Source organism: Phalacrocorax carbo, chromosome 7, assembly GCF_963921805.1.
Source record: "Phalacrocorax carbo chromosome 7, bPhaCar2.1, whole genome shotgun sequence".
Classification (NCBI taxonomy): domain Eukaryota; kingdom Metazoa; phylum Chordata; class Aves; order Suliformes; family Phalacrocoracidae; genus Phalacrocorax; species Phalacrocorax carbo.
In genome coordinates, this window is record NC_087519.1 from 43580418 (window position 1) to 43597844 (window position 17427).

The 17427-nt window shown below is 38.5% G+C and overlaps 1 protein-coding gene across 9 annotated transcripts in view; it reads left to right on the forward strand.

Annotated features, from left to right (window-relative positions):
- Positions 1 to 17427, forward strand: part of TRIP12 (thyroid hormone receptor interactor 12) — an 80257-nt gene that overhangs the window by 23118 nt on the left and 39712 nt on the right. For 6 of the 9 annotated variants that reach the window (XM_064457723.1, XM_064457714.1, XM_064457717.1 and 3 more), the window contains exons 2-4: positions 3312 to 3458; positions 12118 to 12243; positions 13182 to 13981. In XM_064457723.1, coding sequence (XP_064313793.1) covers positions 3361 to 3458; positions 12118 to 12243; positions 13182 to 13981 — 1024 coding nt within the window. In that variant the 5' untranslated portion in view covers positions 3312 to 3360. The remainder of the gene's footprint in view (positions 1 to 3311; positions 3459 to 12117; positions 12244 to 13181; positions 13982 to 17427) is intronic. The other 3 variants (XM_064457721.1, XM_064457722.1, XM_064457719.1) reach the window with 2 other exon arrangements.

Consider the following 17427-nt stretch of genomic DNA (forward strand, 5'->3'; position numbering starts at 1 on the left):
GAGCCTGATGTACGGTTTTAACTTTCGCTTATTGTGGGTGTGGGGAGAATGCTCAATGTAGTTGAGGAGATTGTCTTAAAATGTGACTGGACTGCATTGGCACATTCAGCTGATCTACTGGGTTGCACATGTCCTTTGAATTTAGGTACCTAAAGAGGGGGAAGAATAAGCCGAGTGCTGGGAGTGAAGCTTACAGTTGGAGGGACAACTCTGAGAACAGTTCAGCTTTAGGAACCTCAGGGCTCTTGTTCTAGCATGTGGAAGATGCAGTTGTAACCCACTAAAAAGATCTCTTCCCTGCTGGATTAACTGGGCACGTGATACTTTGTGGCTTCAGATACTTGCAGTGAGAAATTAATATTTTGATGTTAAATGTCATAACTGAATTATGAAGCAGTGTTGTATTCAAAGGTAAACTGGGAGTCATATGGCAACATGCTACACAATAAACACAGTTAAGTTGAGAGGTTTCAATATAGAAGGTAGTTCTGGACATCATCTTGACTTGACAGATGCCTTACAGGATAAAACAGCTGACATTTCATTCTTCTACACAGCTGCAAATATATGTATGGCAACACACTGTGCTGCAGAACTTAAAAGCACAGCCTACTTAAAGTGGCTGGCTGACCCAGACAGACCCACATTAAACTCAAGTTTCCCTAGACAGCACCAGGATTGCCCATGTGATGTTTTCTTTGGCTAACTCTTCTGGTGTTCTGTGGAGAAGGCCATGTGTTGGCCCTCGGTGGGAAAGCACGTGGCTGACCTAGCAGAGCTGTAGAGTGAGCATTGCTCGTTGCATTCCAGCAGGTTTCATTCTGCACATTTGTATGGTCAGTACAAGGTGATACAATAGATCTATGGCAACTGTTTCATGGTATGACTAGTAGTTTGACATTAGTACCCAATTTCGTCCTCAGTTGACCTTTGTACAGGAGGGACACAACTTCCTCCTTTCAGAAAAGGCACAAAATGTGCCTCCTTGCTGATGTTTATGAAGAGCGTGGTTTTTTTTTTTTAACTTGGTGTCTCAATATAAAGAAAGAGAATGCACAACAGCATTTGGCAGTGCCTGTGATCGACTTCAGCAAGACCCCCTAGGTAGTGCTGGAACCTTGATCAGCTTTCAGCCTGGTTAATGCTAGGCTCGTTGTCTCGCGTCTGCAGTGTACTCAGCAGAAAATGCTGCCACTTACGCTCTCCTCAACCTGACTAATCTGGCTGCACCAGCATACTACCATAATTTCCAGCTATAGCAGGCTTTTTCTGTTCCATTGGTAATCTCTTTGTGCTCCAAAGTATAAGAAGTTGTAGACTGAAGGTGTCATGTACTAATTAAAAGCTTTATACCTTCCTGTTAGTGGGACTATTTGGTATGATTAAGGAGTTAGGATAAGAGAAATAATAACAAAGAAGGAAAGCTCAGCTTCTGAGGAGCAGGGTTTACATCTTTCTCAACTTCCCAGTCATCAAGGCTTCCAGCTACAAGGTTCATTGAACACCTATATTTTGTGGGATTGTGTATTTTGTGTTCTACTTGTATTCTTTCAAGTTTCTAATCATCAGGTAAAAAAAGACAAGGTTAAGACAACGATTTGCTAATTAATCCTACTTTCTGCCTTTGCTGTCTGCTGCTGTATCTGGCCTCTTAGTAGAAAGAACATGACTTTTAAAAGATGCTTTTCCCTCCTGTGATGGGGGGATTAGGATGGGGAGCAATTCTTCTGCCTAACTTGTATTCTTATTTGATTCCTGGACCTTATTTAAAATATTTCTGGCATGCGAACCAGGAGCTTTTAGTATTAGGTTGTATCATTACAATGTAACACGACTGGATCTGAGCTAGAAGAAGCCTGATTGCTAATTTCTTGTGCTGTGCAGGTGTCTTGATCATATACATGTTCCTTTTGGCATTGTACTATGTATGTGAGGTAACAGTTTGCATAATACCAATTTATGTGCCTGGTTTCTTATGGCCTACAGTAAAACTGAATAATTCAGGATACAGTTTTTTTGTCTACTCACTTTTGTTTGTTTCTGTAGGCTTTTTTTAGAGGAATAGACAGTTATAGTCAAGCATTGTCTGGCTTTACTGACAATCCCAGGTCTTGAGTTATTTTACTGGAGGCATTCAGATTTGACCTGAGCCTTAGTTGTCTGCAGCTGAAATGTTTTAAATATGTTCCTTGCAGTCTACTTGCTTACTGGGCTAGAGATACAATAGATACTGAATCAGCCTACAGACTATTAAGTTCTTAATCTTTGGTTATTTTCCTTCTTGTGGCTTTTTTTCACCTGAAAATACCTTTTTACTGGATTTCATACAATTAGAAACAGTAACACTGGATTTGCTGGTTATGGTCCTGTTGCTGTGCTCTCCGTATAGAAATACCAATTTAGCACAGGCTGTAAAAGTTACCTTTCTTCATTGTAAGCGAAGTGAGGCTTGATCTTGAAATACCTCTGTTTGTGAGAAAAGCAGCTGGGTGTTATGGTAGTCTTCCATAAATAACTACCAAAATAGTATCTGTAGACCTCTAGCAGTCACAAAGCAATTCCAAAAGTAGTAATACCAAGCCATCATCTTGTTTTTTTTAAGTAATTGTGTACACTTATTAATTCTTCTGTCTCAAATACCTTTTCCCACTAATTAAGCTCTCATGAGCAAGAACTTCTTTCTTTTATAGCTAGATCTTTTTCCTGAATTACTATGAGTCTTTCTTTATTAAGATAAATGTTCCTACACGTTCCAACAAATGGAAGTTAAATCAATCTGACTAGAGAAAGAAGCTGTTTTAAAAGCGCGGTAGTCAAGTCCACAAGTCTGTAATCTTGTGGTTACTGCTGCTTATTCCTGAAACTGGCATTGTCGTCTTGCACAGTGAGAGTTAAAATACTTAATGCTTGACAGAGAGCAATAGTATTTGAGTTTTACTAGTTAGTGTGTTTTTCCTTAATGTTCCCCTATATTGCATTTGTCTGTCCCCTTAAAATAATTATAGAAGCCTGCCAGAAAAGAAGCGTGTCATCATAGAATCATAGAATAGTTTTGGTTGGAAGGTACCTTTTAAAGGTCATCTAGTCTATCAGGTCATCTGTGTGCTATATATACTGAAATATGGTTGCTCTGTATTGAAGATCTAAATGCTCTTGAGAAGAATCTTGGTCCACGTGCCTTTTAATTAAAAATTGTTTAAAGGTTTTTGACTTAAGCTTTTGCTTAAACAGCATTTTACATTTGCCTCTTGAGACACAGCTGTGAATCTTCATGCCACATGTCTTATGACAGTATCTCTCTTGTCTTTCAGTGAATGGTAGTGTCTAGAAAGGGTATGTCCCTTCAGGAGAGAGGTGCCAATGTCCAACCGGCCTAATAACAATCCAGGGGGGTCACTGCGACGTTCACAGAGGAACACTGCTGGGGCCCAGCCACAAGACGACGCAGTAGGAGGAAGGTATGACTGTTATATGAATGTGTTTTAATGCGTAAAAGCAAAGTTGATGTGATTTAATTAGAGAATGAAGTTTTCCACCCTGCAGTCCAAGCACTGAAATGTGCATAAAATCTTTTTGCCCCTGAAATGCTATCTGTACTGTTATTGCATGAGATGAAAACATGGATAACTCATGATCATGTTCAGCTAGAATAGCAGCAGTAGATCTGTGGGGAAAAAAGTAACTGAGCTATAATTGACAAGTCACAAGTGGTAATAAATTCCTTCTCTCTCTTCCTTCCCTGATAACAAAAATGTGTTTGTGGTGGGGGCGCTGCAGGGAGACCGTGGTGTATGAAATCTAGGAAAATCTGTCCCTGCTAGAGAAGGCTAAATAACTGGCACCTCTCTGTTCCCTTGCACTGCATATTAATCCTATGCAGCTTGTGAATAATTCAAGAACCAAAGCTTTGTCATCATTAATATACTTGTACTAGTGAGCAAGTGGGGCAGGTTGTATTTGTTCTGTAAGTGGTTGCCTCTACAATACAGAGCAAAGCAGATACTAAAAACTTTTCTCTGGATGCTGACTGTATAATTATTGTCATGTCCTTTAAGGAACTAAGTCTTTGTCTGAGTACATGAAGCCTGTATGGATTAGTGTTCCTTTAATTCTTTTAAAGTATTACTCTAATGAGGAAAGGTTATCGTATCGTGGTAGGCAGCATCTGTATTCCTCAGGTGTTACTTCTGCAGTTGTTTGAATATGTGTATCTTGGGCTTGGGGTATTTTGGTATAAGACTATTAAAATATTGCAGGTCAGCGGCACAAAATTTTTTTACTGTGAAGGAATCAAGCTATGATGTATAATGAAGATGAGGTGTATTTCTTACTAGTATAAAGTCTAACTGAGAACAAGGTCACTGTTGAATGGATGAAGGAGGCTAGCTGTTCTAAGGAATCTTGGGGGGAATAATTCAATCTGCAAAACTAGTCTCTACTGTACAAATGGAAGAAGAGGTGATAAACACAAGGCTTCTATCCTGGGCTTCTGAGCCATAAGGAGGAGGAAGTTGATGCCTTATGTAGCTGATTATTTTGCAAGCTAGAATTTCTTTTGGTGAATATTCCTTTAACTGAGGCATGGTAAATCCTTCATTCCATTTTGTCTGTTTGGTGTTATCTCTATATCTGCATGGATGTTTAGGTAAGATATTGCCCTATGAACTCTTTCCTTTTACACTGAGCTTGACCTGGGGTGAAGAACCCTTTCCCTGGAATGAAGAACTAGAGGCAAGTTCTTTGGGCATGGAGTGGGGAGTTTTAATTCAGATATCTACTGTTTGAGATTTTATAGCAGAATGCCAGGGAGAAGTTCTACAGCAAGTCAGACAAACTGAAAAATTTTAGGGGTAGCACTATTTTCTTATAAGGAAGTTACTGATCTGGTGTGTTGGTGCATTGTGATCCGTTACTAACACTATCATAGAATGATTCAAGATATAACTTGTCTTAAATAACTGGACCTCTTCACCCCTCAGCAAATCTGTGTAGGTCAGACTTCCATGAGCAAGAGTGTATTGCACTTGTGAACTATGTTAGACCTTTACTGGAACCAAAGCTCCTTGCGCAAGTAAAGAGGATGGAAGCCTTATAGTCCTCTTTGAAAGCGCAGGCTCTTTAGAACAGGACCTCTACTGCCTTTTCATCTCTGAACAAGCTTTTTGGCTGGCAAAGCATGTAAAAAGGCCTGGATAAAGCATACTGGTTAATATAAACTTCATAATTAAGCTTCTCTTACCAAAAAGGAGATACAGAAGATAGTAAGCTGCTGGGCATAAATGGCTATTGTACAAGGAACAATGTAACAGATCTATCATCTTCTTGAAAAATTGTAGTTGAAATGGAAAGAGGTAGGCTCTCAGATAACAGTCACTTTTTCTGGTTGCCTGTCTTTAGACACAAACTTCAGGACTCATCCTTCCACTCATCTAGGATGCAGTGGGATAGTATGTTCTAGTTCTGCTGCCGAACAGTACAGATTCAGTACAGGGTCTAGAGTTCACAGCTTGATGTACCTACTTCATTATGCTGTGCTGTACTCTGGTAATGCACACTGCTTTGGCTGGTTTTTGTGTGTGTGTTTTTTTGTTGTGTTTTTTTAAATATAAGGCAAACAACTTCATCCCTGCCCCCTCCACCACCCCCACACACTATTTCTTATGTTAGGTTTTTTGGGACACTTGAGATACTAACTTATTTCCAGTCTTGCACTTATCTGTAAAGTGTAACTCTTCAATTTCAGCTGCAAAATCATTTAAATAGAATGAACAAACTGTAGAAAGACCAGTTTCAATAATATGCTGATACTATGCAAGTAACTGTTAATTTAAGATGCATCTGTGTTAGTATTTTAGTTGGAGTGAGGAATGTTCTTTTGCAGCAACTCTGTCATCCTCACCTGCAGTGCTTTGGCTAAGATCATAGAATGGTCTTGAAGCACTTGAATTGGAGTCTTTGTGGATCAAACGAAATTGGAAGTTGTGCTCTAGGAGAACAGATTGTGCATCCTGGTCACTTGCTGTTGTAATCTGGTCTGCTTCGAAGTAGAAATCATTGAAATGCATAGATGGTGGATATTGGTCCTTAATGGCAAGCATATTGTTTCAGATTTCTTCTGCTGATCTGCACTACTTGTTGATGTAGTTGCACAGATAGTAGGAGTTTTTATTCAGACACTTTATTAGAACCATGTGTGTCTCAAAAAAAACCCAAACCAAAACCAATACACAAACACACAACCCCTGCCAATCCCCACACAAAAAAAAAACTAGTGTTGTAGAGGGAATTAAGCAGTAATGTAAGTCTGTAGAGGGTTGTTGCTTCATTAGCCACAAAGTTTATAAGCAAACTTAAGGGCCCCACCTTCTAAAGTGTTGGAGAATGTTACTTCACTTTGGTCACAGGTATGCAATCATAACCCTTTGAGCAAGGACAAGTTTTGATACTGTCTGAACTTGTGTACTTGATTATATTTCTGCTTTGTATAAATAGCTTCCTAAAAGCTGGAAATGCAACAGCTTTTTCTTAAAGCTTTCTTGTGGCTAAGGTGTACATGGTTTCAAAATACAAATAAAGTCACAAAAACATGTCGAGTTTGTGCAGTTTGTCACTTGTACTGTAATTTCAGACTCTGATGTGAAGTCCACTGCTCTAATGTAAGCAAGTGGTTGTATAGCTGTTGGTACAATAGTCAAATGACTTTGTAAGAGACTTAACTTTGCCTCTGACTCTTGTGCTCTGGCTGGAATAAACACTACGATAGACTTGAGTGGAGTAAGGTGTTAAGGAGGGAGGCTGGAGAATATAATTTCCAAGCTGAAATGCTAATGCATGTCTTTCTGTAGTCTTTGACCCTTTTGCAGCTTAAAGGTCTTGTGTTAAAACTTTATCGATTTAACTTGCTGAGTGGCTACTGTTCCTTTTCATGAAGACTTCGGAAATTCCAAACTCCTCTCTGGTCTAGTAAGTAAAACATAAATGCAGAGTCTTCCTCATGTGACATCTGATACTGGCAGATTTTCCCTAACCTGGAAGCAACAATGCGAACCCACTTCTCTCTAGACTGGGCTTATTTGATGTCACCCTAATAACATCAATACCTGCAGTCAAAACAAGTGGGGGAAGCCTGTGAATGTGTTTTCTGCTAGAATTTTACCAGCAAACTCACGGTCAACATAGCAACTTGATAGGAGCTTTGAGTGTTTGATTTTTTTTTTATAGTTGCATTTTTTTTTAAACGAACAAAAAACCCCAAAACAAACAACCCACCACAAACCATCAAAACCGAATGATGCTAGGCTCACAGACAGTGTAAAAGGATTGTTGCAGCACAAATTTTAAGTAAACTTAGCATCTATGATGTGTGCTTTTCGCTAAAAGAAGCAAGGGATGGGTGTTTGAGCAGATGTATGAACTGGTGAACTGTTCTCCCTGTGCCCCTGTGTATGCGCATAACCAAATCGGCCTTGATGAAGTTGGACTAATGTGATTTTTCACTCTCTCTTGCCAGTAGCGATGCCAAAATAACTTTGTGCTTTGGATGATTTTCTGCTCTTGTGGATATTATAGTTCTTACTGGCTTTACTACCAGCTGAAAAGTACTCCGTGTTACCCTCCTGATTTAGAATTATTGTTACGATGGCACCTTCCTAACTGTAAGCATGAACCCTTGTCTGAACTATCTCTTCCAGCACTTTCCATTGAAGGATGACTCTTTGCAGGTTTGTAAGGAAGCAATAATGATACTAAAGCTTCCCTTTGCAGCAGCAAACCAGAGAGGAGTGGGAAGCAGATGCATTAATGAGAAGGCTCTTTTCATGGGGGCAGGAGGAGGATCTGGAAGGTACTTACTGTCACTTTCTTAATTCAGTATCTACATTGTCACCATGTGTGGTGAAGAACTGTGCCCTTGTGGCTTAAGTTTCCAGTGATGCCATAGTATTTACTTTGAGTGGGAACAATTTGGAAGTGATATCATGAGGCACACAATAAGATCTTTTCTGGAAGTGGTGCAGCTGACTGTTCCTTTCAGTTGTAAGCAATGTTTCAGTATATTGGTGTGGACTAAGGCAAGTGGTCCTATGTACTAGAACTGTTTATTAGTGCTGCAAAAATATTTGTTTTTAGTGGCATGAAATGACAGTGATGCTTATCTTTTAATCTGTATAGTGTCACTCTTCTGGGATCTTTAGGAACAGCAGTATTTAAGATGTTAATTTGACAGCTTGTTACAGTTGTGTATGAAAGTATGATACTTTTACAAACATAAAGTTTTTGGAATATAAAATATATCTTGTGCATTTGGGATTGGAGGCTAAATGGGGAACGAGAGATCCTTGTTAGCTGCATAGAGAACACTGGTATAAGCAGAATGTAGAAAATACTTTGGACTGATCTTTTTTTAACACTAAAGCAAGAAGAATGCTTTTGTCAGTTATACTACTTTTCTCTGAACAGGATTTCTTTTTGGACCAGTCTTGATAATATGTGACTGTTAATATCTTACCTGAGACTTGTGTAAAAACTAAACTTAGTGTTTGAATGGGTGGGGAAGGCAGGTGGAATATTTATGAGTAGAGAAAATACTTTTTTTGCACAGTTTATTTTATCTGTGCTACTTGTCTTTATTTTTTATTTTTTAATTTTGCTTTTGACAGAAGTAGAAAGGGTGTTTAGTTTTGTAGAATTCATATTTGGAAGCATTTAATAGCCCTCAGCTGCTGAGGAACGTGGCTTAGATGAAACATTTTAACTAATTTCAAAATGTATGGGGGTGCGGGTGGTTTTTTTTAGTATGCGCAGAGTTCTCAGGTTCTGGTTGGTTCTATATTATGGTTTTGCTAAGGAAGGCTAATGGCCGGCAGTTTCCATGAGATTGTTCATATAAGCACTGCAAACTAAATGGTGGGTCACTTGTCAAATTGTGCACCTGTGTTACTCTAAACTGAGTGTCTGCCTGTGAATTAAAATGTGTATCAGCAGACAGCTTTGCCCAGCTGAGTGAAGCCTTGGAGTGGGTTATGAAACTGTCTTTAAGTTGTGGGGTGGAGGTGGGGCAGGGAGAACCAAACCAAACCAGCACTTGACTTGAAGGTGCAGCAAGTGCTCAGTCTTCATGGACCTGCCCCTGCAAATGGAAGTGGACAAACAGAAGCTCATAGATACTTACCTTATTATTTTTCATTATTAATGAGGAACTTAGCCTCTCAAAATACTTGTTGCTAGAATATTTGTTTAAATGAAGCTCCTGAATGAATAATGCATTAATGGAAAAGAATAAAGACCTTGTAACTGGGTAATTTACAAGTTAAAAGCCTTGAATTGTGGGCAAAAGTCTAGGTAGTTTACAACCTTTGATAAGAATCAGTCTTCCAGCTGCCCATGTACCTTTCATAGTACTTAGTTATCCAAGTGTTAGCTCATCAGACTATTCTAACTACCTTTGTATGTAAGTTAACATTTAATGAGACTTTACGCAAACTTTTACAACCTTAATATAAATTGGAACAATGATACTTGGTGTATTGTTGAAGTTTTTAACTTAATCCTGCAGTCTCTCCAAATTGTCAGTCTGCTTGCTGTTGTAGAAATCTTGCAGAAAGTAAGTTAATGTCGTGCTCCTTTTAATTGATGTGCTACTGCACGTGCAGTTGCTATTACCTGTGTGCCTTCCCTTTGCAATACATGCAAGGTGAATGATTAAACTCAAAGAAGTAGTGAGATCACAGTAGGTCTTGAAATATAAAATAAAAAACCCTCATTGTTTTTGATTCCCCACTTGTTAATGTTTCTAGTTTAATCTTTCTGCTCTGGCTGCGAGTGTTGTTTCTACTGGTAGCTTGATGGATAAAGGAAGTAAAGCAACTGCAAATAGTCTGCACGATGCAGTATTCTTGTTCCCCAGGATAAGGTTGTAGTTTAATTAATCCACGTATATTGGACATTGGTATGAAATTATGTTTGTAAAACATGTAAGAATCTGAAATGTTTACAGGTGAAGGAGGGAAGCCTGGAACAAGTGGAAACTCTTCAGGGCATGATTCAAGTATTTGATGTTTTGATTTATTGCTTTAGCCATATTTTAGTGGAAAAGATCTTCAGTTATTTGTGTCTGTGAATATTTTAAGTACTAAGTTGAATCCAGTTGTAATTCAACAAAAAAATAAAATCTTTAAGGGAAAATAACCTTTTAAAATATACTTCAGAATAAATGAACCCTGATCAGTTAGCTTACATAAAAAATGAGATTACTGCCAAGTGTAAATTATGTAATAACTTCTGTTACTCACATAATAAAAACATTTCAAGGGGAAAATTAAATTTCATGCCTTAATCTTTTGTTGGGAAAAGCAAGATCTAAACACTTAGGAATGTTTTACCTAATCGTAAGTTTACCTTGATGAAGTTTGCTATTTTGAGGTAAAGATCTAATTGTTTTATTTCACTTGCTTTTGATAGTAACAATGATTTCTTCTAGTACGAGAAATAATGAAGAAGATGCAGTTAATTTAATCTTTTCAGGCTGATATGATCTTAGAAAGATGAGCCACAGAAAATGTTTGAATATGTGCTAAGTTTATTCATCTGTTAGAGTAACTGACTGAGAATACTTCAGAAGAAAACAGAGGAAGAAAAGTTACCAAGATAAACAGCCATATTACTGAAGGCATAGCATTTTGGCTCTAACAAATTGTCATGTGGTTATTGCTTACGTGAATAGACTTGTTACTTTTTTTCCTACTAAGGTTTATGTTTGTGTTGAAATCCTTGAGAGGATGGTGAAACAGTACGGTGAACAGCAGGCTTAGCTCTGCCTTTGCTACTACATTTTTGGCATTTGGTTGGAAGAAGCTATTTGAAAGCTTGTGGAATTCTTGTACTTCTTCTGCTTACTGGTTTGGCCTAAACTTTTTGATGTTCGGGGTCATGGGTTGGAGCAGGACACTTAAACTTGAAGTCCCCATTTCTCCTGATCCCCTGTATGATTCAAAGATGTTTGCATAGCTCAGCTCAAAGGACTAGATAGCCTAGACTAATAGCATATAATCAGCAGTTCTTTAACTTGGAAACATTGCTTCTTCCAGCGTTGATACTAGGCTAGTTTGAGGTTAGTGGTGCTTGGGGTTTCCGTGTAGGTAGGATGTGAGCAGTAGAGTTTTCATGGTGACAGCTGAGTCAAAAGTGTGTTTTATCCAGGGAAGTACAAGTGAGATGTCTCTTGCCTGAGCAATTTTTTATACCATGCTGTTTTAAATGCTGATGAGCTGCCTCTTCTGAGAGTTGCAGATGGTAATTCTCATTGATTTTGAAAATAGATGTGGAATATGTGAAGATAAAATTTAAGTTACATCTATGGTATAGTGTGATCTTTGTCCTCCGGTCAGAGCTCATACAATAAACCTTTCTTTTTTTTGCGTGCAGCTGAAAGCTGCTTGGAAAGACCTCCTGTAGCATATCTATGTGGAACTCATTTCTTTCTCTGACATCACAGGTTTCCTGTCTCATCTGACTGCCTTCGTCGGTAGCATGCATTTCTTAATTCCTTTTACTTCAGCTGTTACCAAACAGCTCTGTCCTTTGAACTGGTGGATCTGCAGCCAGAAAATAACTGGCTGGGTTGAGCTCTTCTACCAAGTTGAACTGGTTGCATTCCCATTCCAAGTATTTGATTTTTCTTAGAGCAGACACCAACCTGTGAACTCTCATAACTGGATATGGTCTTAGTGCATGGAATTTTGAGGTTGATGAGTATACATCTGTTACTGAGAAGATGTCTTTGACAGGTGCTCTAGTCTCATACCTTACTCTGCTAGCTTAAGTGAATAATTCAGTAATCTTGCACATCAGTTTGAGTTTATCTGCACAGCTCAGGTGTGAGAAGATGTTTTATTAATTTACTAAATTGTATGGTTTACAACTCAGTTACACTGGTAATGATTTGTAACTGCACCAGCTGATCCTTTTGATATAGTGCTTTAATGTTAGGTGTTGATATGAAAGGGCTTGAAGCTGTAAACTAATATTTGAAAGTGGTCCAAAAAATATTAATTCCACCTACAGGTTTGTGTCTGTATCTTGGAATCCTGATAGCTTTCTGTTTTGACTTTCTGCTGACAGGTCACATTTAGGGCAGGCAAAACATAAGGCACATAGCCCTCCTGAGAGTAGAAAATCTATTTCAAAGACACCCAAAGTGCAGTCTAATACTACTTCTGAGCAGTCCAAGGGACACTTTTCTAAAAGGTAATTGCACTTCATATTCATATGTTAACCAGTGTTATCTGTGCTTCACAACTGTGTATAACATATCTAGTTATACAGAGTTCTTATAAAATGTATGACTAATAGATTTTAACTCATCTAGGTATTGCATTCAATGGATATATTTCAGTGTTTCACATTCCGTTTGTGTTCTACAACTAAGAGCATTCCATCAGTGATGGGGAGGAAACAATTTCTGCATAACTAGTCCTGGAATACTTGCAAGGTCTTTCTCCCCTTTTGCTGCTTCATATTGGGGGAAGATTGTTCTGAGCAGTGTCCAATATTAATTGAAACATGAAATAATCTGAAGTATGCCTGTGTTCAGGGTGATCACCTTGGTCATGCTTTGGCTGCTCTTCATGCACTTCTGCTATATACACACTGGAACAGTCATGTGGAAGAGAATTTTGCCATATTTGTGTACAATTAATTACCTCAGTTTCAAGATCGATCAGAAACTATACTTTCATTAAGAGCCTTCCTTGAACTAGAATCCAGTTATGACTAGTTATGCATTACTGAACACTCCTTATTCTCTTGTGGGACTTACACTCCCAAACATTCAGATAATAGTTTCATGGCTTGATATATTTTTTCTTTTTAATCAGTTTGACACATCTACTAAAAAAAGTAGTAAAATCTAAGTTACCTCATATATTCCTCTTAAAAAAGCAGTGCATTGTGCTTTTATTTAGCAATTTATTTTAGTTTTCATGCTAGCAAAGAATTGCAATATGACTGCTCTCATAGATGCATGGGGTTTTGTTCTTGTTTCAATGTAAAATTAATAATTGGCAGTGTTTCTTACCTGTGATTTCCTTTATTATTAGAGAATGCTGACATTTATCTTGCAAAACTGTTGCAATTGTGGGGTTTCTTGAGTTCAACACTAACTCTATTCCTGCTTACTTCTACAGAGGCTGTAGTTCATCTGCCGTTTTAATACCACAACAAGAAGATCCAGAGAGAGCCAATACTTCAGAAAAACAAAAAACGGGGCAAGTGCCTAAGAAAGACAATTCTCGAGGAGTAAAACGCAGTGCTAGTCCAGATTATAGGAGGACCAATTCTCCTAGCTCTGCTAAAAAACCCAAAGCACTTCAACACACTGAAACTTCCTTGGAAACTAACAAGCCACATAGTAAATCTAAGAGAAGACACTTAGACCAAGAACAGCCGAAGTCTACACAATTGCCATCAACAAGCAAGGCTCACACCAGAAAGGGTGGAGCTGCTGGTAGTTCCCGAAGTCAGAAAAGAAAAAGGACAGACAATCTGTCTTGTATAAAGAGTGGTTCAGCAGTTGAAGCAACTGGCGCTGAAGAGAAGTCAGCAAAACTCTCCAAGCTGGCTTCAAAATCGGTGACCTCAGCCAAAGCTGGGTGTAGCACCATCACTGATTCTTCTTCTTCAGCTTCCACATCCTCCTCCTCTTCTGCTGTTGCCTCTGCTTCTTCTAGTGTTCCTCAGGGTGCCAGAGTGAAACAGGGAAAGGACCAGAATAAGGCCAGACGTTCCCGTTCTGCATCCAGCCCCAGTCCAAGAAGGAGTAGCAGGGACAAAGAACCGAGTAAAACAGGTGGCTCTTCAAAGTTTGACTGGGCTGCTCGATTTAGCCCGAAAGTCAGTCTCCCTAAAACAAAACTGTCTCTACCAGGCTCTTCCAAGTCAGAGTCATCAAAACCTGGACCTTCCGGACTACAGGCTAAGCTCGCAAGTAAGTTCTTTTGTGGAAGGATAAGCATGTATGTTTTAAAATCAAGTCTTCTAAACAAATACTTTTATTGTTTTTAGGCTTCTTGGGATACTCTTAGAGAAATAAATTTTTAGTGTGTTCTGCTGAGCTTTTAAGTAAAGCTGACTGAAACTACAGCTAAAGCAAATGATATAAGTACAGTCACTGTTTATAAGTTTAAATTGCTTCTCTGACTTGCAAATCAATTTTAAAAGTAAAATATATGCAAAATAGTTGGATGCTGTAATGGGGATGTATATGTTATGAAACTATCTTGATTATGGTCCTCCTGTAAATTTTTCTCTCATTTTCTTAAGCTTTCTCTCCTGAAGTGGAAATGATAAATGCTGGGAAAAAAAGTAAATAATATGTGGGCTCTTGTTTCACGCCACTTTCCTAATTTTTCCTTACTGTGAGAATCTCTGATAATTTAAGAACAGTCATCTTTTAAACCTAGTGTACCTAGTGCCTGGATTTTAGTCACTTTATCTTTTAAATTGTTCCTGCAAAATATGTCCTCTCTTGGGTACTGAATTTGAATAGCAGATACTGTTCTTGGACAATGTCACTAAGAAATACAGGCTGTCTTCAAGTGGGGCACCTGCTTGTTAGTGTGCAGATATGCTTGTAGCTCTGTTGCCTTGAACAAAATTTTTTTTGAAATTCATTATGCTGCCTTTGTGTACTATATGATTTACTTCTAGCATGTATGCTCTAAGACTTCCTAAAGAGTTGGATCCCTAAGTTTGCTTACTGTTGTTCCTTTACCTAGACATGGTCAGTCGTAGTCTGTCTCAACTGGGGCGTGTCTATAGCTAATACTAATGCAGGAGGTATGTGAAATAAGCAAGAGCAACTGGATGTCTTCCTGTATATCAAAATAGACTTAACTGATCTAACAGGCTTGTTTTGGATAAATTGTGTGACTAGAGTGTTGATTCTGTAATGACCTAACCTAGTTGAGGAAGAATGGCTTTGGGGAAGGGGAGAGGAGTTATTTTCTTTATAGCAAGGTTTTATCTACCTGCTTCATGGTTCAAGACTTACTGGGTGATGAGTTCTGGAGAAAAAACTCTGAATTTACACAGGGTGGAGTGAGGGGGAAGCGGGTAGGAATCGGGCAAGAATGGGACTGACCAAGAAATTCTTAGCTAAGGCTGTCTGTGTTACAAGCAACTTTTTTAGCAATGAAGAGCAACAGGGAGGAGAAAGAATTTGTCTGACAAGTGAACAATGAGAAGGTGAAGGCAGAGAGTAATTTCTGTGACAAGTTACTAAACATCAGCAAGGATTGAGAAGGGGAAGGTTGGAATAACGCAATATAAGGGGAGTATGTGTTGAGTAGCTTGAAAAACAGCATTGAGAATGAGCCTAAACTGTCTCCGCAAAGAATGTACTGAGAAAGCCAGCTTGACTAGCGCTAGCTCTTCTGGGACCTGAAACCCATCTTTTGCAAAAAGATGAACCTAAGTTGAAAAAAGACATTCAAGTGTATGACACAAACCCGACTTGGTATGGACTGTAGGTATGTTTGTGTATGTATAAAAAGTCACTGGTAAATGGCACAAAGCATGGGGAGAGATGTTTCTAGACTCGAGAGGTTAAAGTTACTTTCTCTAGATGGTGTCCCAATTTAGGGGGTGGGGAGGGAGTATTAACAAGTGATACTAGTAAGTCTAAAATGTCTAATGCCTCTTTATTTTACTGTAGATTACAGCAATAGTTATTCCAATGGTCATTATATTGAATATAATTGATCAGAGTAAGTGATTATGCTGAGTATCACTAGGAGCAAGAACTCAGCCTAGAACAGAAGAAAAGAATTAAACTTTATGATATCTTAAAATAGTCTCAGCCTTTCAAATAGTCCATTAGAGCTCTTTGACAACAGGTTGAAATGATCTTTGAATCAATAGTAACTATTGTTAGCTTAGCCCTTTTTAAAAATATATAACTTATCTGTCATATAGTTTCATTAAGTCAAATATTGGGACAAATTTGAAATACTTTAACAAAATACACACTTTGGATAATGCTGAGAAGTGTCAAGAAAATTTTAAGAAAAAAAACCTCCAGGGTAGGTTTTTAAGACAGATTGTGCAAGTTCCAATTTCTTTTCTGTAGCATGCTAGTACCCTTAGAGGATAAGGGAGCAGAAGTAGGTGATTTTTTCACACAAATATTAATACCCCATAAGCTTTCTAAACCGGTAAGGCAAACAGTGATCTAGATTAACTTACTGAGGTATACACCACTCTGCCTGGAAACATGTCCTTAGAAGTCATAGTAATCCTGTGTAGAAAGTGAAAGCTAAAACTCAGTAGGTTTATGTAGGGGTATAATATGAAACAGATGTTTGAAGAAGTTTGAAATAGGCCTTTTAGAACTAGTGGGAGACAAACAAAAAAAAAGCATGCAAATGTAACTCTAAGGAGCTGCAAAAACTTCAGGAAAATGATGGTGGGGAGTGGTTCTAGGAAGAAAAGTGGGAGGAGAGGGGAGATTATTCTGGCTAACATATACAGTCAGTCATGTTTATGTAAGTGCAATGCTGTTGATTTCTGGGTATCACAGTTCAGGAAGTACAAGAAAAAGAATTAGTAGTTGTGATACTTGAAGGAAAAACTGCAAAAGCTGAGCTGGTTTACTCTACTTGAAGAGAACAATGAGCAGATATGTGGTTGCCATCTTTGCAGAAGCTTTTCACATACTGGAGGGGAATACCCAGAGGTTTCTTGTCCAGTCCTCACTGGTTTATTAATAGGTGTTAAACACAGTCAGAGTGACTTTCAGAATCGTCAGCTACGCAGCAGTCTGTAACTGAGCAGGGATGTCACTGAATAACTACTATAGGATTTGTTGGAAAAGCAAAAACAGGCTAGACTAAAGTTTTTTACCTCTGTTTTTGTAGCTAAATATTTCTTGATGGAGCGGGGGGGAAGCAAGTTTATTGTTGTCCTCTTGATTTGACTATTTTCATATTCCTTTCAAGCCCCATATTGTGTAGAGGCTTTTTAAATGTGGTGAATCGGGTAATCTCACTGATTATGTAACAATATAAAACCAAGCTTAATTATGTCTCCATTATTAGGTAAATCTCTGCCCTTTGTGTAGTGTCTTGTGGCCCTTAAGTAGGAAGAAGCTGGCAAATGATGACTGAGACGGTGCTGAGAGCAGGGTAGCTTAGGGTAGTTGTCCCTGACTGAGAAGCCTCTACCTAATATGTAAGATATGGGGGCCTGGAGAGGTTATTGGGATAATAAAAAGCCACGTAAAGGTGAACATGAAGCATGAATGATGTATAACTCCTGGCTTCAAGGGATTTGGCAGATACAAGGGAGAAAAGAATCTGAAAATAGCTCTGAACTAGTTTATTTGGAATTGTGGGTGACAGTGCTGTCTGTGTGATGGTTAAGAGCCTTAGAGTT